The 23,131-nt window shown below is 42.6% G+C and overlaps 1 protein-coding gene across 3 annotated transcripts in view; it reads left to right on the forward strand.

The window, feature by feature from the left end:
* NRK (Nik related kinase) overlaps positions 1-23,131 on the forward strand; it is an 80,043-nt gene that overhangs the window by 36,531 nt on the left and 20,381 nt on the right. The window contains exons 9-22 of one of the 3 annotated variants that reach the window (XM_015860734.3): positions 427-505; positions 875-1,050; positions 2,583-2,655; positions 3,052-3,247; positions 4,095-4,262; positions 5,020-5,184; positions 7,930-8,082; positions 14,177-14,308; positions 15,033-15,100; positions 16,200-16,321; positions 18,881-18,978; positions 19,981-20,099; positions 21,997-22,090; positions 22,825-22,998. In XM_015860734.3, the coding sequence (XP_015716220.2) occupies positions 427-505; positions 875-1,050; positions 2,583-2,655; positions 3,052-3,247; positions 4,095-4,262; positions 5,020-5,184; positions 7,930-8,082; positions 14,177-14,308; positions 15,033-15,100; positions 16,200-16,321; positions 18,881-18,978; positions 19,981-20,099; positions 21,997-22,090; positions 22,825-22,998 (1,817 nt within the window). The remainder of the gene's footprint in view (positions 1-426; positions 506-874; positions 1,051-2,582; positions 2,656-3,051; positions 3,248-4,094; positions 4,263-5,019; positions 5,185-7,929; positions 8,083-14,176; positions 14,309-15,032; positions 15,101-16,199; positions 16,322-18,880; positions 18,979-19,980; positions 20,100-21,996; positions 22,091-22,824; positions 22,999-23,131) is intronic. The other 2 variants (XM_015860736.3, XM_015860735.3) reach the window with 2 other exon arrangements.

The following is a 23,131-nucleotide window of genomic DNA, read 5'->3' on the forward strand; positions in this document are numbered from 1 at the left end:
AGCTGAGAGTTTGGTGAAAATGTACCTTATTGTTTATCTGAACCATAAACAAAGCATATCACATTATATACATATTTCAATCCTAAATTTAACTTCTGTTTATGAAAAATTACCCCTTAATATACTAAAAAGGTGAGTTTTTATAATGTCCTTTTTAAGCCTTACATATAAAAATAGGAATAAAGTTGCATTCATAGTTGCCATACAGCCTTCCTTTCAACTATATCTCATGCAGCCGGTGATAACTGCACTGTTGTGAAAGCTTTCTTTGTATCTGAGACTTCCTTGGCTGTAGCATGAATTGCACTGACTAACAGTGAGGTCCTGCAGCAGGTGCTGTAGGAAGTGGGAGAAGTGGTTGGGTCTGCCTGGGTGGCAGTAGTTGGATACCAGGCTGTGTATTTAACTCTGTGGTCTCCTTTGCAGCCCTGTGTGACATGCACCCAATGAGAGCGCTCTTCCTCATCCCGCGGAACCCACCCCCAAAGCTGAAATCCAGAAAATGGTAAAAAGATGTGCAAAGTGTAATTTCTGCAGCATCAGTTTTACGATGATTTTTAGCTCTCTTGTCCAAGAAATCGTGATCCTGTTAAACCCTGAAATGATTTGTTTTGTCTTTCCTCCACTGTTTGTAGCGCTGGGGTGAGCCATGGGTGCAGAAGTAGTTTGCCTTTGGGAATTGAGCCTGTTCTTTTGGTCTGTGGATAATTTGCAGCATCCATTGCAATCACTGAAGGCTGACATAAGTAACTGTAGTTTTAGTCCCAGTGCAAAATGAAGCCTTGCAAATGTAGTTCTTTATGTCACTCTGGAGTAATTCTCGTCAAACAGGTTGGAAAGGCTTATTATTTTACCGTTTTTCTTTCTTTTTAAGGTCAAAGAAATTCCTTAATTTTGTTGAAAGCTGCCTTGTAAAAAATTATTTGCACCGTCCGTCCACTGAAACTTTGCTTAAGCACTCATTTATCCGAGACATGCAGAATGAACGGCAAGTGCGCATCATGCTGAAAGACCACCTGGATAGGACCAGGAAGAAGAAAGGAGAAAAGGGTAATGTGGCAAAAAGGAAAAAAAAGAAAGGAAAAAAGGAGGAAAGTAAAAGACAGTGCCAATAGTAGGTCCTTTTCTGATTTGTGGTGGTGGAGTAAAAGGTAGATATACGTGAAATACTGGTACCACAAAAAAACTGAGAAAGTTCAGTTGCTGGTAGCAGTGGGGTCATTTTGCACATCTCTGCAACAGCCTTGATCCACAGTGGTATGTAATGCTTAGGCCTCTGTTTTCTAAATAGAGTATCTAAACTACTCAGTGAGCCTTTCCTAGTCTCAGTTCATCTCTTGGTTCCTGATACCTTTATATGGTGATGCAGCAAGGAAATTAATTATAGCTTGTGAGTTCAAGTCCTTGAAAAGGCTTCCAAGATCCAGTGACATGCACATGAATATAATTGTTTGGCTTTTATACTAGATGCATGAAGTAAAAGAGAGAAATTGAGCTGGTTCCTTATTCTTCAGGTTAAAACCTAGAAGAATCAGTACTGGAGTGGGAATGGTCCTTATGTCCAGACTGATGCGCTGACCTGTGATTTTCCCTACCCTCCCACCTCTCATTCTCTTGTGTGTTTTACAATGGCTGGTGCACTGTGAGGATTAGTGACTATGAGGGCAAACTCACAGAATGCTGTAAAGGTGATAAATTATTTTTAAACTCTTTAAGTGTTGGTCTGACAACAGGAATATTTGTGCCTAAAATGAAGCTGCTGTTGCAGTTTGAATTTACTGACTCTAGTAGTCAAAGAATCATAGAACTATAGAAGGGCTTGGATTAGAAGGCACCTTAAAGATCATTCAGTTCCAATCCCCTGCTGTGGCCTGGTTGGAACCCACTAGTTCAAACTACCCAGGGCCCCATACAGTGAATATCTCCAGGAAAAAGGCATCTATCGGCAACCTGTTCTAGCACCTCTTTCTCTGGAGATATTCAAGATCCCCCTGGATGCCAACCTGTTTGACCTGGTGTAGGGAGCCTGCTTTGGTAGGGGGCTGGACCCAGTGATCTCTAGAGGTCCCTTCCAACACCTACGATTCTGTGATTCTGTGACTATCCCCATTAAATTTGTTCATTTTAGTACAAAAAGAAACAGATTTACTAAAGGCCTCCGTTTAGTTGTGCAGAAGGCATGCAATAGCAAAAAAAAGGTCAGTATAAGTCTTTTTGTCCCATATCTAAATTTATACATGAAATAACCCTGCTGTTAATGTTGTTGGGAGGGTTGGCTATCACAGTTGGCTTTGGTTATTATATTGCAGACTGTAAAAACAAGCTGTTTTTGCAAAAACGATGTAGCTAGTGAGGGAAAAAAGTGAAAATACATAAAGGGGCCCTTTGACTTGTAGTCTGAAGTAGGCTTTGCATTGAATACCTGAATATCTTCTGCTGCTTAGTGCAACCTGGGGCTTTTAAATTCCTGATGAGCTCCATGCAGTTCGGTTTTAGTGCTCAGAAGCCAAGTTCAAGATAACATCTTAAATAGCACCATCCTCCACTGGCATTTATTGGTCTCTCTCTTTTTTTTTTGGTAGAAGAAACGGACTATGATTACAGTGGAAGTGAGGAGGAAGATGATGAGCTGAATGAAGATGAAGGAGAACCAAGGTTAATTTTATGACTAGAATACAAAATCTGACTGGCCAACCTGTTCTCATTGAAGGCAGTTCTTCTCACGCAGATTTGCTTTCTTGCCTTACTCTTAATCCCTTATCTACTGTATCCACTCTGATAGCTTTAACGGTTTTGTAGCTATTGAATATAAATGCTGAGTGTCTCAAGCTGCCACTTCATTCCCAAGCATGAGAGAGGAAAGCCTCAAATGAAGGAGCCAGTGATCAGCTTCAGGCTGCTTTGTAGCACAGTAAATGCAGATGCATAGTCAACATGGCAAAGATTTATCAAAACGTTTTCATTTGCTAACACAAGACAACAAGCAGTTCTTTGTATTCTCCTTGCTTTAATGTTAAGTTTAGTCATACAGAAACTTGTATTTTGTTTCAGCTCCATAGTTAATCTCCCTGGGGAGTCAACTCTCCGTCGTGAGTTTCTGAGGCTGCAGCAAGAGAACAAAAACCGTTCTGACCCTCAGCGCCAGCAGCAGCAGCTGAAGGACCAGGAGAAATACAAGAAGCAGCTGCTGACAGAGCGGCAGAAACGCATCGAGCAGCAGAAAGAGCAAAGGAGGAGGCTGGAGGATGTAGGAACTGGCTTGCAATGTTATTCCACATCCCCTCACAAATAAAAAATGGGCCTGTTGAAAGTAGGCTTTGAAAGGCAAGAAGGCTGTGCTAAATTGTCAGCACAACCTGTCATGCAGGTTTAACACTGGGAGAACTGTATCACTTTAGAACACAATGATATTAAGTGATTTTAAAAGGGCTTTGTTCTTTTTCTGTCGACAACCTGCTCTCAGCTTTGGGAGCTGCAGATGCAGGACATTTCTCTTGAGCTTGGCTGTAGAAGTCCAGGCAAATAGGGTGAGAGTTCCTGGTTTATTTCTCTTGTGCATTGTCCATTCTGAATCTCTCTTCCTGATCCAGAGTTCTGGCCCTGCTTCTTTTAAGGATGTTACAAGATAAAAGCCTTTTCAGCTGTCTTACACATGATGGTGTGGCAGACATGGCTAAATCACTATCGGGTCTCTTCTCAAGAACATCTGATGAAGTCCAAGCATTGTGCAAGCAGTGGCATTTGTGAAGCATGATGCTGTTCCAGCAAAACCGGGGGACTCTCAGAAAACCCTTCCTTCTCCAAATGGCAGAAAGATTAGCTGTTGATCACAAAAAAAAAAGTAAACATACTTGCCCAAATGGATGGCAGATCAGCCCTCAGCTGCCAAAAGGGCAAAGGTTTCTTTTCAAATTTGATCATTACTGTGATGGCAATTTGTGGCTGTCTGCTCCTGTTGCATTGTTATTAGGTATCCCGTATTACTGCCTGCACCTCAGGAAATGGGCCTTGTGATTAATGACTACTGGCATAAATAATTGGTGGGTACAAAAGGAAAACAAAATAAGCAGTGTTATTCCCTGGCTCTCTTCCAGCATCAGAGGCGAGAGCAAGAGCTCCGAAGGCAGCAGGAGTGTGAGCAGAGGTGGGCTGAGGCTAAGGATGTTCAGAGGAGAGAGGAGAGGTGTCAGGAAGACAAAAAGGCTGTGGAAGATGATGAACGGTTCATAGCAGATGGGCAGAGGAAATCAGAAAAGAAGCAGGTATGAAAGGGTTTGCTGGCACCAATTTGCAGCTCCCTGTAGATGTCTTTCTCAGTCCCCTTGGGGTTGTTGCCATCCACTGAGTCACAGATCAGAGAATGACTTTTTAATGCATTTCTGCCTCTTGTTCTCGAATACAACCTTCTTTGGATGTAACATGCAAATTACTAACTGAGTTACAGCAATGACACTTCCTCTCCTTGAGGGTGGCAGTTCCGTCACTGCTGTTTCTCCTTGCTGAAGTTGTCTTCAGTCACTTTAATCTCATTTAAGGTACCTTCACCACGAAAGTTTCCAGCACAAGCTCAACTTAAGCTTAAATCTTGAGTCTTCAGTTTTGCTTTGGGTTGTACAAAGGACAGTCTTTGACTCACAAAGTAAAAATGAAATCAAGGTTACTTTAATGCTGAGGTCTCATTGTCAAGTCTGACACCTTGACTGCAATGTTATCCTAAAGTTGCAGCAGATGAGCTGATTCATAATCAAGAAGAAGCACTCATGGAATGTTTAATTAAAGCCCTGTGTTTTTAGGATAAGTAAAAAGAAAAAATTCAGGTTTCTGTTGTGCTGTTCCAAAAGCCAAACTTTCAATGTTTGGAGTTGTTTTTTGCTTTCTTTTCCCCAGAGTTGTGGCTTTTCTGTCAGTCTTGCTGCAGTTGTGCTCATTTTGCTCTTTTGAAAAGCCAGTATTTCCAGCAGTCACCTCAGTTGTCCTCTGAGGCATTGTTCTCTCTGATGTTCATCACTCTGCTTTCAGAAAAAGGTGGAAGACGTGCAGCACAACAAGAAGGGGCATCGAACTCTCCCCAAGGATCAGACACAGCTGCTGTCTCTCCAGCATGACCACAAGCAGAAGAAGAAGGAGCCTTCCAGGGGTTCAAATTCAGCAGCACATCTTCCATCAAGCAACACAACCAAGGAGGTACCAGCTCAGCCAGTGTAATGTTTTGGTGCAGTTGCAGTTTATTATGCTGTGATGCTAGATGTGGTGATGCTAGAGTACAGTCTGACCATAATATTAACAGCTTGACCTATGTCTTTCTATACATTTAGGCTACAGTAAAGCCTTTGGTCTCCATTAATGTAGAGAATAAGGAAAAGGAATGGTTAGTCTCTGTCACTTCTACTCGAATTGAAAGAAGTGTTTGGCTGTGGTGAACCAGGAATCGTGATCCCTCTGGTCAACTAGCTGTCATTCTCTTGTCTCCCAAAGAGAATTAAGGTAGTGTCATCTGGTTTTAACAGATGTCTTTACCTGACTTTTCACAAAACTGAGGCAGACGCAGAATAGTGTCATGCGTCCCAAGCACAGGTCTTTGTGTCCCTATGTCAGATTGTGATGCCTTTTCATCTTCTTTATCTGCTCAGATTTTAGGTAGATTAGATTTGGTGGATAAGGGGTAACCACGTACAGTCCTCAGTAAGAATTCTTGTCCATTTTATTCTTTTTTTAACTCTGAAATATTCTGTATTACAACTTGTTCTACTTAAAGGCTTTGAGTCCATTTCACACGTTATCTCACCATTCCTGGCACTTATTTTTCACAGGTACATGAGCCTGTCTCTATAACTGGTGTGATTTCACAGTAGCAGAGCAAAGAGCTTGGCTTGGTCAGCATCAAAAATCTCAGCAGGTTACACATCCCTCCTCAGGGGTGGCAGCAGAGAATCTTTCATAGATACCCAAACCAAGCACATGTATAAGTTTGTAGAAGGAATGCAGAGAGCTGCTTATTAACTTTTTTCCTGCAGTTTTTAAGCAAACACCTTCTTTGATGTCACCTCTGTCTGCAGCTGGATCCCTGAGGTGGAATCTTCTATCCAAGATCCTAAGGCTCTATTGCATTGGCTGATTAAACAAACCATTATTGAAATTTGAACGAGCTCTTTTGGAAATCACTATTTATTTGGTGACAGAGGGTGGGATGTTATTCTGGCTGGAAAGAAAGTTGGGTGTGGACAGAGCAGTGAGTTGCTTTCACTAAATACAGAACATCTAAGTCACTGAAATACTTTGCTAGATTTTATTGCGTGGGAAGAAAATACAACTCTGTTTAATTCATTTAGGTTTCTTTTCTATTTTGCTATAGCTAGAAGTCAAAAGATCTGTAAAACGTTGGCTCAATCTTCTATAGTTTTGTCATGCATTTCCTAAATGACCCCTTTGTAGCAGAATGAAATGTACCGTGGAATGTAGTGTGGGTGTTCACTGTTAACTTTTAATGTAATGGTGACATAAAATAATACTAATTGCAGGTGAGTTAGGCACACGTGGAAGGAAACAGTAGGAGAACAAAAGGGAAATCACGTCCACAGATCTGCCGTTTAGGTTCATATCATGATGCTGTTATTGATGACAGTGGTGGGTACCATCATGTACTCTGGTTTTGAGGACAAATTCTTTTACAGTATTAATTAATCTCAAAACATCTTGGGAGATGCAGATCCTTCCATTGAATCCTAATTAATGCCAAAAATTTGCTTTTTTTGTTGTTGAACTTTGATACTTTGTAATGAAGTCAGTTGACATAACTGGTTATGAGTCGGAAATGCTTTAAAGTTTCGACTGCTTTTAACAGTGATAATTGCATCTGGATCATAATATGCTGCCTGCAAATACTTATTGAGAGCAGAGGTGGAAGTTAAATTATCATTTCTAGTTTAGTGAAACCACTCTAATTTTTACATTTTCTTCTCCTTGATAAAATTTGCCTTTTGTTGTTAGGAGCTGCAAGTAGTGAAGATCTGGCCTCAAGAGTAACATAACTTCTCAGTTTACCAGAGCTAGAATTTCTTGATATTTGGCTGTCGTTGCTTGTCTAATACCTTTTTAGGCTGCTTTCCCTCTGCCCCCAGTTAAAATCTGTGGGACTAAGGGGAATCATTTCCACCTCCTCAACAGGTTTCTAGGATGGATTCAGAATATGCTTTCTCCCCTGTGTTTGTTAGCACAAACACCCAGATATAGTGAGAGGCACCACTAAGAACTTCTACCCAGACAGAGACAACTGGGTACAAGATGGCATTCATTTCTTGCTTGTGGAGTAGAGCTGCTAAATCAGAGCTAAAGATTTATGCTAGAGAATGACAAAGAGTCGTGTTGAATGAAATTGGAAAGAGCAGTGGGGTCAAAACCATGGGATGAAGCTTTTGTCATAAGAGGTGCCCTCAGGGAATAGAAGGACCTTTCCTTTCTTTCTGTTGGACCTAGATCGTGTCTCTCAGTCTTTTCCATAGAGCAGTTAACATACCAAACAACAGAGCATTACTAGTGTCTCAACATAGAAAGCTGCTTGCAGTAAAGACAGTGTTGTAGAAGAGGGTAATAAATTCACAGCAAAGCAGGTTGCATGCTGTCAAAGGTAAATAAATGCAGAGAAATGGTTCCTCCCAGCTAAAACCATAGCCTGCAGCAAGCAGAATAGCCTAGAATAAAGCAGATAGCAGCTCAGGCATGTCAGGTGCCTCTTGTCCTGCTGTGGTTTGGAAACTTAATGAGAAAGATAGAGTTGTAAATGGAGAGGCAGTGCTGGTTTGTATTGTGCCAGGGCTGACCTCTCCCCAGCAGGGAGGTCCATCAGAGTCAATGCGGTTCTGTGCTGCTGCTGGAAAGTATCCAGGCTGTGAAGCTGAGTGCACAACACGCCTCTTCTTTTCTCCTTTGCAGGTTGAGGGTCGAAGAAAGAGAAGTGATGGCATCCAGCCTGCCCTGCAGTGGCCTGCAGCACTGGGGCATGACGCCATGCCACAGGCGAGGGTGGGCTCTGGGAGCAGCTCCAGCCCCTGCACCCCTGCACTGCAGAGAGCCGTCTTAGTGCAGGTATGACATGAGTATGGGTGTGGTATCACTGCCCTGATGTGGGGAGGAAGCACAGGCGATGCCTGAGCAGAGCAATGCACCACAGACCTGGTTCCCCTCACTCCTGCCATAACTGATGGAGGCCCATGAAAGCTTGCCTCTGATTTTCAGTGCCACCTTGTGCTGCTAAGTTACAAGTGGAGTTTTACCTATGCATTGCAGCTTAGGTTTAGATAACAGTTATTTTTATACGCTTCATTCCTGACTGCTGACTCTCTGATATTACTCTTCTCTGTTTCATAAAAAGCCTGAATGACTGCGTTCTGATAGCCCCTGGATGATGTATTATTTATATGGTGCCATAAATATATGTGGCAGTTTACAAAACAACTCTGAAGTCAAAATTTGAAGACTAGGTACACAAGCGAGATTGTTAGTGGTCTTATGAAATAATCTAAAAGTATACGGAAATGGAGTAAGGAGTAGTTACCAATGCAGAGTCAGGTTTTGCCTGTGGGTAGAGCATGGCAGGCCTGCGAAGTTCTGCTTCTAGTCTTCGGTTTCTGCATCAGCATTTTCTAGGTCTTCTAGCCCACACCTGTGAATAAGAGTTAATACTTCAAAACGTGCATGAGGGACTCCTGAGTGCAAAAAGAGATGTCCTCTGTGTCCTGTGTTGTGCACATCCACTGTGCCCCAGCAAATGCATTGTCCTGTGATGGGACTACAGGCTGAGGTGATCTCTCTTATTTATACACGTGGTGATGTGCTTGCTTTCTTGTTGAGATGCAAAGTGTTTTACATACTTTCATGTTGTTACGCCTCCAAGACTGAGCTTTTCACTCCTCCCTTGTTCCAGGGTGCTTCTGTTTTCTCCTTGTTTTTTGCACTTAGCTCTGCAGCTTCTGTGTGATTTTATCAGTTTGACAGAAGTCACCCAACATCTGTCACTTGAATCTGTTGTGTCACTTGAAAAATTTCAGTGTTAAATATACCTGAAGTGGTACCCAAAAAAGATCACTCTACTTATACAGCGAGAACACCCTGAGGAAGTCCTGCATTAGGATCCTCCTCAAAGCATTTTAGCTCCTGCTATATGTACTAGCTCCAGGAGTGCAAATTCAGAGTATCCGTTGTGCCCAAAAACTCAGCTTCCTTTCAACATCCTATTCTTTGACAGTGTTTGAAATGAGTAGCTTAGACTGCAGTTATGTTTCTTTCAGAAGGGACTGTAAGCATATATAAAGAAAAGCAAGACAGCAAGCAGAAAACGAATAAACTGCTGTAAGTGTGAGCACTTACTGAAAATCTCCACTTGTTTTGAAAAACATGGAGTGGCTGGAATAATCTTATTACTGTTACCTTCCCCTGCAGCAATTCGTTTGTGCGTTCAGATGTCCCCTCAACAAGGAGGATGTGCAATCATAGCTTCTGATTACCTCTCCAGTCATTTCCATGTGGGTTTGCTGGTGGCATCCATGACCAGGTGGCATTTGGATGAGCCTTGGGCATTGGTTGTGTGCTGCTGTGGTGTCTGGTGGCCTCACTTCCCTGCCTGTTGGATTCTGGAGCAAAAGGGGGAAGGTGAGACAGAGAAGGAGTGCCTGGATTGTTAGTGTCAGCACAGCTGCTCTGGTGGCACAGCACAGTGCCTTGCTGCTGAACCCGAGCAGCAGTGTGGGTCCTTGGACATCTTTGAGGCCACTTGCTATTACAGGTTATTACTATGATCCTATCCCAAGCTCTTCTTAAGCTTAGTTCTAGCCACTGGAATCTTAGCATTGCTGTGTACTGGCTGTGCTGAGCTCAGCATGTCCTAGCTCAACCTTTCTTGTAGAAGCACTGGTGTTCTGCCTCCTCACACTGTATTTCTCAATGCACTTTGTGCCTCCTCCTGCCCCCTGAGTCAGGGTTCCCCCAGAGCAGGCTTCCAGGCCCAGTGTTCCACTGCTTCTGCACATGCCCTGGAGTGAGACTGCATGAGGTAGGTACTAGCTGACTGATAGCCTCCTCAGGTCCTGGTGGTGATGGTAGAATCAACATGGACAGCTGTCAGGAAAGGAAAGGCTCAGTTTCACCCAATAGCATTACCTTCAGAAAATATTTGTGTATCTTTTCACATCCTTTTTTTTTTCCATGGCACATTTGGCAGGTTAAGTCATGAGTTTTGTGACTGGTCTAAATTGATGGCTGTAGCATTGATTCCCTGGAGAGCAGCTGCAAGGTCTACAAGAAAGGTGCTTATATCATAGCCTTGGGCAACTCCCTTCAGGTGAATATTTTCGCCCTATAATAGAAGCTATAGAGCACATACTTCAGGGCATCTGGAATTCTGCAGAAGCACACTAACTGTACAGAGAGGAGTCCTGCCCTGTTATCGTATCACTTTGTGGGTGAAAGGAGCTGCATCCTGGCATGGCTATGACCATGCCTCCCACTTTGCCCAGGATATGTCACTTTGTCCCTTTGCACCTTGTTGGGGCTTTTCTATTTGGTCGCACTTCTCCCAGCTGTTCAGGGAGTGGTAAGGGACAAAGCGATGAAGGAGTTTATCACCCTCTTTCACATTCCTTGACAGAAACTACATAATAAAAGTTTAACGCTATGTTAAGTAATAGTTACTTAATACTTAAGTAATACTTAGGGATAGTAGCAGGCAGCAATTTATAGTCATTACTGTGTGATTTCACTCCCTGCTGGCAGCTGCCCTGTTACCCACGCACAGGTCGATGATCCAGCAGGTAGGGACCATGTGGACGAGGAGAAGCCAATCCGTGGTTTTACCTGCTGTGTTAGCATGGAAACCAGATGAACTTCAGTGGGCAATTTATAAATCTTCTTAAGGGTTGTGTTTCATTCTGCTGGCTGGCAGCAGCTGTTGATGCTAATAGCTGTGTTGGGAAACGCTGCCTGCGTTAACTTCATAAAGTGAGAAGGCAATATGAGTGATGGGCCAGTTAGTCACCTGGAGATGAAAAGTCTTGCAGCAATATACTTGCAGAGTTCAGTACGTGGGTGCCTTGTTGATTTAAAGTAAAAGTGAACCGCAGAGTTAAAATGCAAGCTGAATTCATCACAGATGTCTGCGCTGAGGAACTGCCAGCCATGTTTGAGAGGGAGGAATCATCTGTCATCAGTACTCTGCTCAGGCAAAAAGACTTTTTATTCTAAATGATCCCATCATACAAGATTGTATGGCACCGCCCAGGTCCCCAAACCTCTCTCACAACAATCTCACTGGAAATCCTAATGCAGATCCTGAGGGGCAATGAGCATAGTTTCTTAGTGTCTTTTACTATGTCTGTCTAGTGAGGGAAATGTGAGATATTCCCAGATCAGAGCATCCCATTTCCACTTGCTTTTTACCTGTTCTGCCTCTGATGAGCTGCAGTACAGTGGGTGATGGGGCTCTCTGGCAGTGAGATGAGCCGTTCTGGTCAGCCCATGGGATTCAAAGGCTGTGAATAGAGTCACTGGGTCTGTCTGTCTGCCCAGCACTTCCCAGTGTCTAAGTAGAGGAGAGATTTAGCCCACACCTGAAAGAAACTCCTTTTTTTAATTGACTCTTCTGTTTGTCCTGTAGGATTTGCTATCTGGTTCTCTACTGTCTGGAGTAATGCAGCAAAAATAGAACAAGAAAGCTAAAGGTATTAGAATAATTAGCTGTGCATTAGGTCATTGATTGACTCAGTATCCCAGATCTATTCATAAGTTTAATGCAGTCCTTCTCCATATGCTGTTTTGTAATAGCAGTTGCACATATCTACTCCCATATGAAGATTCAACTCAAATTCATAGCTTGGATGTGCCCCAAAAGGAACAGTACAGCCTCTCTTTTATAAAACATCTTGTTCCTAAATTCTCTTGATCTAATTGGTCTTTTGTACTATATAGCCTTACTATTGTTAGAAAGCAGTAGGTCTTTAGCCTTAGCTCTGTGAGGTGTACCTTTGTGGTTCGAAGGCACCTGGTAGGTAACATGTTGGCTCCTTGCACTTTCTGTGCACCAAAGGAGCAGCTCTTCTTTTAGTACTACTTAGAATAATAACGGTTTAAGGTTCAAGTCTGTGTAGTTTAGATTCATTATTAGGTGCATTTTTATTGTGTTTTTTTTTTCACTGCACAAATAATTTTACCTGTAGAAGCTTAAGGGCATGCCAAACACTGTGATTTGGGGGTTATCTAAGACATTTTCACTTTGCTTTGGAGTTGTACGATCTTTTAAGTCCAGCAGAATCATAGAATGGTTTTGGTTGGAAGGGACATTGAAGACCATTTAGTTCCAGCGCCCTGCTGCAGGCAGGGACACCTCCCTCCAGACCAGGTTGCTTACAGCCCTGTTCAGCCCGGAAAATCATCCCAGAAACAGGCAGCACATCTCGGCTTTATGTGGTACTGGAGAACTGGGCTGTCCCTGCCAAATGGGTACCATCTGCAGAGGGAATGTTTGTATTTTAGTGTTTCTCAGTCACTTAAATTGTCATTCAGCAAAGCTCATCCCCACTTTGAAGCAGGAGCAGTTTTCTGGTACGCTGCAGGGTTCCAAAGCTGGAACTTAGGAAGAAATTTAAGTATCTTGTTGAAAAACTGGGCAGGAAAAATATCTTCCTATATTCTGATAATAATATACTTGCTATAAAAGCTGTTCCTGCCCCTAAGATGAGTCACTTTGCTGTTAAAATAATTCCGGTTAACTAAAAGCTATTATTAGCGGCAGTCATGTTGGACAAAAAAGGTGGTTTTGACAAAATGCAAGGACACGGATTATAGATTGTTGTAACTGCTGAAAAAGCTGTTTTCCTTAAAGGGAGCCCACAGAAAGCGTTATCCCCAAAAGGCAGCAGAAGCACCTGAATATTTAACCAGGCAGACTCCTCAGAAGTGTCTTTCTGCAGCTGACTTGTCCTTGCTGGACTCAGAGGTTGTGAAGGGACATTTGAGTGGTTATTTGACATCTTCAAAGAGTTTCAGAAGTTTCAAAGTATGGTATTTAAATGGTTTTAGAGTCATGGGGAGTTCATGCTTCTGTTATGGAAAACCTGCGTGCAGTTCTGTTATTCTGCACTATTTTTTAATAGTGTAAATATCTTCTCTTAAAATTGAGCTACATACTGGGGAACCAATTCTCGTGCATTTAAACTTGGATGCAGACAAAAATTCCTGGCCTCTTTCTTTGTACTTGGGGCTGCAAGGCTGTTAGTTTGCAGTGCATCTGAGGCAAGGGGCCTCTCATGCTGGTGTGTGGAGCTGAGGTTCCATGGGGAACCCTGCTCCCGCTTTGCATGCCAAGGGGAAGCACCAAGTGGCACAGCTTCAGGCACTTCTCCGCTGTCTGTCTATTTCTATCATGTTCCTTTGGTTCTGGCATAGGAGTCCCTCTGGATGGACCCATCTCACACACTCCATTTCCATGTTTTCTGCCTCAGTCTTGTGTCCAAGAAGATTTCTCATTTCATGGAGGATCAGTGCATTCAGTTGACATTTTTAACTCTTTTCCTTTCTTCCCCTTTGGAAGACTCGAGTGTGATAGATTATTAATGTGTAGAATTCAAGGGAACTTTCCTTATTTATGTGTTTATTTTAATACAGGAAGTTAGAGGAACAACGCTTGAGTATTTTAGATTGAGTGGTACACTGCTTACCTAGCATCTAACTTAGGGGAGATGGATTTTCACTATGATTATAATATCTCAGTTCTGAAATGGAAGTATTGGTTAGGATTGCATGAAGTATGCATAGCTGTAATTTTTGTGTCGCTTGGTTAAACAGTTCTGTGTGCATTGCCAATAGCATGTTAGCTCCTCCACAGATAAAACAGTACAAGATACATGTACAGCATGTTTTTATATTTACATTGTATGTATATATGTACATTATGTTCTTAATATTGTGCCCTTCACCTTGAAATGTTTGTACCTAACAAGCTGGGAGTAAATAACTTGGCACCAAACAAGGTGAGTAGGGTTGGATCAAAACACAATCCTCGTTATGCTAATTTACTAAAAATTAGATCTCTGAGACAGAACCACTGATAACTGTTGGCACTGGGACATATTGTCTATACAATGGAGATGGAAATGGAGAAATACAATTCATTATTTTTGTTTGTTTCAAGTGTGACAATTTCCAGGCCAGTAAAGATGTGTACCACAGCAGCTCGCTGTCGGACATGGTGACCACACTAGTTGGCCTTGGACAGGATGACGTATTCTGGAATGGGAGTCAAAGTGAGGAACAGCCCCCAAAGGTATGTAAGACTTGGGTGTTTGGCACTGTCTGCAGCTGCTAGCACTTGGCTCAGTTCCCCTGCACTCTGTGCTATCCATGTCCTTCACTTCGTGAATGCCATCACTTGTACAGTAATTGGGTCTCACTAATGTAGAATGAAGACTCTATAGATTAGGATTTGCTTCATTTCTGCACACACTGTGGCTTGTTGCAAAAAAGCACGTTAATTTGTATAATTCAGGTGAAGTTGTTGTTTTGTTTTGTTATTTTAAACTATTCCTAAGAACAAGGGTGTTTGACTGGGCTGTGTGTATGTGCATGCATGTGTGTATTCATTTAATACTTTGCAGGTGGGCTGTATGCTTGTCTGTCCTTTTACTCCTTCCCACTTTTCCCACCCCTTTTGATATGCACAGTTAGATAGCAATGCAGGGTAATCCACCACCTATGAAAAGCTGCATTAAGTGACTGCAGATGTGTTTCCCTTTCTGCTTTAAATATTGACCAAGAATTGTGCTGACGCCAGGAAAAGGTGCAAACCACTCACAGGCTGCACCCTATAGATTGCAGTGCAAATTAGAAGAACCTGCTGCTAGTTTGCACATTCCAGGGTTGATATGAAAGACAGCTCCACAGGTCCCACTGAAGCACTGTTCTTTTACATCTCATTTTTGTACTGATGGAGTTAAATATTATTAACTGAGTCCATAAGTGGCACTGAAATACTTGATTAAATCCTTAAGGTTCCAGAAAGGACAACCTCCAAATTTTACAGCAGGGATCAACCTGGCCAACAGAGATGCCATTCAAGGTAAGCTCTGAAGTATTTGGTTCTTATACTAATGCTGATTTTATTGCCAGTAGGAAAGCTGTAGCCAATTTATTTAAAACCAGAGGCATAGACTCAGTAAAACAAAAACTAACATGGGTTCATAACTTATTTAATGGCAGCTACAGTTATTTTGCCTTTTGTGTCAGTTTGTCCACTGAAGCATTCAAAATCCCTGATATTAAACCTGACAGAAGCATGTGAGCTTTAATGACAGACGGACCCGATTTAAAGCCAGACAAGCCTGTTGTAGATCTCCTCCTCTTTTTCACATATGGCAATTTTGTCTTCTAATGGAAAGCAGTATTTTTAATATATAAAGGCTGTTCTGCATCATGCCACAAGTTGTTTCATTTGTTTCAGCCTGCTCGGCTTTTCAGAGTGGTTTCCACACGAGTTCTTCATCCATTCACCAGTTCCATAGTGCAGCCATTTAACAGCTGCTTGTCATCTGATAATGTTTTACTTTCCCTTTGCATCAGGGCAAGTGACTGCTGATAGTGCAGGTTCTGTGGGATACCAGCCTGTTGGCACCTTGGGGTGGCAGGAGTGGGTGCTGCTGGTGGCTTGATCAGGATGCTTTTGCAGATGCTCCGTGATGCATTAGCACCTGCACTGTTGTTTTGGAGGAATTCTGTGCCTGGATACTTTGCTAAGGGAGGCCATGGCCCCAGCTCCCTGTCTAGGCACTGTAATTACAGCTTGTGGCTGTAGCTTTGATCTGCTTGATAGCAGCTTGTGCAGGCACATATGCTGTCTGTAGATGGATCTTGAATATTCTGGTAGTGTGCCCATCAGGTGAGTGTACTCTACATCCCAAAAGGAAGAACCAGGGATGAAGAATACTCAGCAGTATAGGGCAGCTGCATTCTCTCAAACTTAATGTCCAGAGGGAAGTACCCCCTCCATCTTCTCTGGTTACTGGGTGCCCTCTAGAGCACCAAGGAATAGAAGGTTTTTGTATAGAGAGTACTTTATCATACACTGACATCAGAGAACTTGGTTCCATGGCCTAGGAGGTACATTTTGGTTGTGTTCCTAAATACAAATAGCCTGATATGCTTTCTGTTTTTCTGATCAGTAACAGCCATCAGCTGTCCCCTGGGGGACACGCTCTGAAGCTCAACAGCAGCAGCAGCAGCAGCACTGCTGGCCACAAGCCGTGGGAGATGGCATCTCATCAGAACAGCCGATCCACCTCAGGTGATTCCCAAGTCAATGGCTCATCAGTCAAAACTTGCCAAGTTCCTTCACATAAAATAGACTTCTCTGGAGTGTGGTGTGTTATGTTTTTCTGGGTTGGTTTGTTTGTGTAAATGAGGTCTTCTGGTGGTATAAATATAAACGCATCCCTTTTTTTGAGTCAATAAGTGACTAGAGACTTATTTCCATACAAATAATAATAATAACAACAACAACAATAATAATAATTGCTTCAATTAAGGAGTGAAAAAAGTAGCTCTCTTGGACATTCTGACACTACTGAAACTCAGCAAAGCTGAGCTTAGGGATACAGAGATCTAACTCAGTGCTAATGTTCACCCATTGTCATTTTCTTCATTAGCCATTTTTTGCATTGCTCGCTAATGAGATGATACAGATGAGCAGTTACTGCACATCTATGTTTCTTCACTTTAATATTGTGCTGCCTGACAGAAACCTAAGGAAGCATAACTCCCCATATAGCATCTTGCAAAACGTTCTTCCTCTAATCTGCAGAAAGATGGTGGAACTGGGAAAAAAAAAAAAGCACAAGAAGTTAGAAGGTGGAGATAACCTCATCCAGCATTTTGTAAGATACCTCAGTATCAGTAGTAGCAGTGGAAGAAGGCAGAGGGCTCACTGATGGTTGTACAGATTTTTTGCAGTACAGTCTGTGGTTCCTGAGTCCTGAGCTGAAACTGGGGCAAAAGGGGACGTGAAGCAGAAATGGAAGGCTTTGTTCCTCCATTGCTGTTCCTCTAATGCCTTTTCTGTGGGTCAGCTCTAGGACAGTTTCTTGTATAGCTCTTTCAAAACAGTATTTTAGAGCACTTTGCATCCGGGTTGATGCAGATGGGTGACATGGGGAATCACACCCAGTTCAAGGCAGGGTGGATGCTAAAATTGTTCTGAAACCGCAGCAGTGAGCTGCTGAGGTCATTTATTTTTAAACTGAGGCTCACATCGTTAATTTGCAAACCCCTGATAAACGCAGAACAAATTGCTTATTTATTACATTTACACAACCAAGCCAATTTTGCTTTCCCTAACCATACAGGGTAGGAAGCGTTGCTTCAAGTGAAAACCGGAGCACAGTTTAAACTGCTTGGGGTTTGTTTCTTTTTGCTCTTATGTCATTTTATGTTTGAATAATAGCATGATGATGAGCAACGAGCAGCAGCCCAGCTCAGCTTTGCAGTGTCTGCATGATGTGTAACTCCTGTGCTATTTTGGCATGGGGAAATGAAAACCTCACTAGCCTTGGAAAGAATAGAAAACCTCCCTTGTGGTTTAAACTGTCTCCTCAGGTTCTTAAGTGTCATGAAATTACAGCTAGTTCTGGCATATGGTGTTCCAGAGTTTGTTGCTTTCCCAAACCCACAGGGACAGTGAAATGTGCAGGAAAGGCCTATAAATACTTTAAAACTAATATTGCCGCTGAGTTGCTTAGGTACTCATTGACCAATAAGGAATTCTGAATTTTAAAAGCTTTGCAAAATGCACAAATGCATGAAGCGGCTGTGATAAAAATAGCTAAATTAACAAATACCAATCTTAATTTGCGTGAGCTTGAATTCTCCCCCCCCGACCTGGGAAGGAGTCCTGTTAGTAGCAGTGGAGGACTGGGGCACATCTGCCCTTCCGCTCTTCTCTTGTCTCACAGTTTGCGTGCAGAAGGCGGCATCCCTCCAGATAGCTCTGTTGGGTGTATTGAAAGGGAAGTTTCTCTTGACCACTTGCAAGAACCCCTCTTCAGATGGCAGCAGCACCTGCAGGAGCCTTGGCTCCTCCTGTCTCCATTATGTGGGCATCCAGTAGCCGTGCAGACATGATGCTGTACCTGGGGGGAAGAACAATGCCACACTTCCCCATCACCGGGGCCTGACCTTGGCAGTGTCATGAGGTGCTGTGTGGGTGCAGGTTCTCACTGCCCACTTCTCCATGGGGCTGAGTGGAAGTGGGAGCCTTTGAGTCCAATTTGCATAAGGGAAGCAGGAACAGAAAAAATGACTCTCCCTGTGCTGCTGTGGGAAGTGGTGAATGCTCTTCTGCTTTTAGCCCGATGCTGTGCTGAGGAGAGGGGAGTTCAGTGCAGTTGTTTGCCCCAGACCCTGGGGTTTAGCCTCTGTCTGCAGGCATGGGGATGCAGCTGGGTGGCACCCCTGGTGTGAGGATGTGTCCAGCAGCTGCTGTGTGATGAGCCTCCCCTCATTGCAAGGATCAGTGGAGGGCATTAAATTGCCTTCACCCTTTGCCCTTGCAAGCCTTCTTCTAGTCCATAGAAATGCTGCTGGTGTACAGTGAGGGTGCTACCACAGTTTTGTTCTGCTGGTCCTGATTGTGCAGCATAAATCTGGACCTGTACCAATTAATAGAACTGTGGCATCCAGAACCGCCAGGAAACACGAATAGGATTCTGTTTACAGCCAACAGTAAAAAGAGGAAAACAAGTTTCTTAGCAGATATTGTTACCTGCCTTGGGTGGTAACTCCACATGCTTGTCTTATGGATCCTCTCTTTCACCTTCTTCTGCATTTATAAGAAATAATTTCTTTTTAGGGAATCCAGGACCTGCCAAGGGAGAGAATGCTTTGTCACAGGACCACATGCAGCTGCATAAGAAGCCTGAAAAAGTTTCTCATCTGGTCCACATGGCAGTAAGTTCTTCTGTAACTGCTTTTTCTGATTTACACATGGTAAAGTGTCTGAGAGCACACTTATGCAGACAACTCTTATGTTGATGTGAGCTGGCTACTGCCTTCCTACCAACATCTCCCTCTGATGTCATGGGCCAACATCATAACAAAGGAGGCATTACTTTGCAGTAGGCCTCATAAAATATACAATATTGCTAATGTATATGAGTAACAAAACATTTTAATTTTTAATATTTGTTATTAAAACATAAAAAAGGAGAGCACTAAGACCGTAAAAATAGTGGGATGTTTGACCTGGCCTTGTGAAACTAATGCATTGCTCTGGTTTGATGGCCGTGGTTCCAATTATTACTGAGGTCTCAAGGTGCTCATAAGAGAATTTTGATGAAATTTCATTTTTCCTGTGCTTCATCCTTGAAAAAGGTTGTTCACCAGTGTACATAGTGCCAAAAAGCAGGACTGTGAAGTGAGGGATGTTTCTCTTTGCTAAGACAGGGCTTAGGAAAGTCTAATAGAGAGACATGATCAGATTTTTGAGTTGAATGTCTGATGGCAACTCTGTCCATCCCATTTGGAAATGCACAGGTCTGAAAATGGAGTCGCCCATACACCAAAAAATGATAATTTTTTTGTAATGTTGAAACTTATTCTCAAATTCCTTTATCACAACGGCTGCTGTAACTTAAGTTAGTCCTGGTTTCAGCCCAGGTAGGGTTAACAGCACACTGATGGTCTGTCACTGCTGAGCAATGGATTCATGCTGGCCACTGCCACAATGGAGCAGGGCAGGGGTGGGCTGCATTGGAAGCCATACTAAGCTTAGAACATTCTCCTGTGTGAAGTACAAACTTGTGATGGACCAAGAAAAGCACCAGCATCCTAATAAAGCTTTTGGTATGGAAATTACAATAGCTAAATTTGTCAGAACAGTACGATCTTGCACGTGCTGTTCGATGATGTGTTCTTGCTTGAGAAAAACTGACCTGAGTTTTCTCTATTCAGAGCCCATGTTCCTTTGCCAAGGGGAAGGACAGTGCCAGTTTGTTCTTGAAAGCAGCAGAATATTCCTCGTCAAGTGACGAAGTCAGCAGCAGTGACGAAGATGACATGAACCACATGAGGTTGGCGTGATTTATCTTCTCTTTCTTCCTTTTTATTACACACTTAAAAATAACTGGAAAAAAAGTTGGCATACATAAATACCTCCCCTCTGAAATTGCTATCAGTCACTTATGTCAGCTGTAATTAAGTAGTTTAATCTCACTGTAATGAACTCCCGAGGGTAAATGTTTCCTCCATCAAATGTATGCAATGTAATAAGCTTTGATGACTTGCTGCCCTGGGACAATGAGGAGATGTCTCGTTTTAACTGAATATCAATAGGCAACACTTCTTTGGAGATTACTTCACATTGATCTACATTTAAATGGGATTTTTAAAGAAAAAAGGGAAAACCATATGACTTCGTGCTAAATACAGATTGCAGTACAAAAGCGAAGCAAGCATGACCCTTGCATTCAGGCCCTGTTCACTCCAGTGGGAATAATTACCACCAGAAAGCTGATAATTTCACCTGCACTACTTATAAAGAGGGTTTCTATAAAATTTGCTGTTTTTCATGTTATTTTGCACAATGGCTGCAGTTATTGTACGTGTGCTGTGGCTTCCACCAAGCTGATCTCGCACAAACTGTTTCTCTCTATCCTTCCAGTTTGTCTTGATGATTTTGTGACTGACATCTTGTGGTGTTTTACCTGTCATGCAAAATGTGTATTCCGCTGTGAAATAATGGAGTGTGAATCTCTTACTAGGCCGAGGTGATCAGTCAGTCAACCCTGCAGCCTGGAAGAGCACACACAATTATTTTGTAGTATTAATGAACAAAACTAATAATTTCCTAGCAAAGGAGCTTCAGTTTAAAGAGTTCTAAGATTTACTTCAAAGTGCATCACTATCCCAGCAAGCTCTCTAGGATGGGACACAATTGCACTCAGAGTTTTGTCAGTCTTCAGGAGGAGATGCACAGATCTGTAGCGCTGCTGGCAAGCTGCAGCATTAGCCTGATACCAGTCCTTACTACTGAACTGCTCTAAAGAAGGCAGAGCTTTTGCACCCACATATTGCTCCTGACTTGCATTTCAGAAGTGCATTTTCAAAACTGAGAATGAGGAAGGAAAAGAAATATTGCAGTAAACCTGAAAAATCTGTATTTGTATTATAATGCCTTATTTTCTTACTGCTCCTCTTCCTAACCACTTTACCACTCTAAAAAGTTCTATTCACTGTAGGTCATAGAAGTCATCCTAGACCTTAGAAAGACTACAAAAATATACAGATTTGCCTTGTAGTAATGACTTTTGCTGCTTAAGTGTTTGTGTTTTATATCCCTGTATGCAGTAATGACTTGAAGGTGTCTTGCTGCCTTTGGAAATCTGCATGTGTTGTTTGTGTCTTCTCTCTGCAGTCCCTTAAAGAAATGGTGCCAGCTACTGTGCTGGGTAGAAACCTACTGTACTTCCATGCATCACAGTGATAAATAAAGGAATGTACATTAATAAATGGAATAAATAAGGTGTGGAATGGAAAAGCACAGAAGTGTGGCCAGAGCATTTGAGGCAGTTCCACCTGGGTGAAAAAGCTTAGAACTGCATGCACAAAGCATGTCATGGGAGGTGCTTGCCATGGTCTCACTGTTTCTGTCAGTACCTGCTTCTGGTTGCTGTGGAAGGTACTGGACTCCATGGGTTTGTGGCCCCCATTCTGTCTCTGTGCTCCTGCTCAGTGCATCACTGTGCAGTGGGGATGCAGAATGAAGCAGGTTCTGGCAGCAGTGCTTGCCCCGTGTGTGGCCATTGCTGGCTTTTAAGAGAGCAGGGTGGCTCAAGATTTGAATTTGTATATACGAAAGGGCTTTGTGCATTTGTTTTGTCCTTGTGTATGTGTGTGTGTGATCTTGTTTTGTTTTGTTTTTGTTTCTCCCTGAAGTAGTTCTGTTCATTAATTGGAGTTTGTTACCAGGCAACTGCTGAGCAGCAGAGTGGCAGATTTCTCAAGGACGAGAGTACCAGATGGGATTGAACTGAAACCCCAAAGCACCGTCGCAGAACAGAAGGTAATTTGGCCATTTGTAAGGGGTGGGTACGGTGTGGGGAGTCATGTTGTTAATGTATGTGATAAGCACAGCATCCATTTCTCCTTGGCAGCATTTTTTGCTCTGAAATCCTGCTCTGTCATTTTAAATTATAGCTATAAGCCTTGAAAAATTGTGTACTGTTTCAGGTTTTGTGCTTCCTACAAGCACGCTTACATCTCAGTACAAAATTGCACCTCTTATTTGTCCTTGTTATTGACCCGGTCATAGTTTCTGATGTCAACATATTTTGTGAAAGGCGCTGGGTAGGTTGCAGAAAGCAATGCTGTTAGTTATAGCCAGTGTGCTTTGTTGCTATTAGTGAAAATCTGGACCTTCTTTATCCCAATTTAAAGAGAAGTACCTCTTACTTCTTTAAATACTGCTGAAAGAGGGGAAAACCCTTCATCCTTCCCCATAGGCTTAGCAAAAATACACATCCTCTTATATGCCATGTTTAGGTTTTTTCCTGTCTGTAGTTTGTAGCAGAGACCTTAAGATATGTGGATTTTCCCATGATAAATAGTGCAGGAAAGATGAAGACGGACAAAGAAGAACACCGTTCTTTGTGGCTGAAAACAAAAACTACAGTGATAAGATTTGATCTCAACCTCAGGGCATTTCCCACATATTTCTGGGTGTATTCCCATTTCACAGATAGGAAAAGTAAATTGCCACAAAACTGGTGGACTTTACCTGTGTTTTCTCATGTGCAGGATCAGGTTTTAGGGAAACAAATTTCAAGCACTCAAGAAGGCCTCTGGAGCTTAAACAACCAGAACTATCTCCTGCCTGATCTTCTCCAGCAAAGCCAAATTTCAAATGCTGCTGTGAATCCACCAAAAGTGCCACTGACTAACCAGGAACCTCAGAACAAATCTCTGAGTAAGGTATGAGATACATGTATAGAATGAATGAATTGTACCACCATTTCCCTCCAGCCCACGGGAGTCATTGAGTGCCATTTACATTTATCTATCCTGTATCTTTCTACAGGAAGATTTTCCACCACACCCCTTATTT

This window comes from Coturnix japonica, chromosome 4 (genome assembly GCF_054131305.1).
Source record: "Coturnix japonica strain WE chromosome 4, WE-NBRP24, whole genome shotgun sequence".
Classification (NCBI taxonomy): domain Eukaryota; kingdom Metazoa; phylum Chordata; class Aves; order Galliformes; family Phasianidae; genus Coturnix; species Coturnix japonica.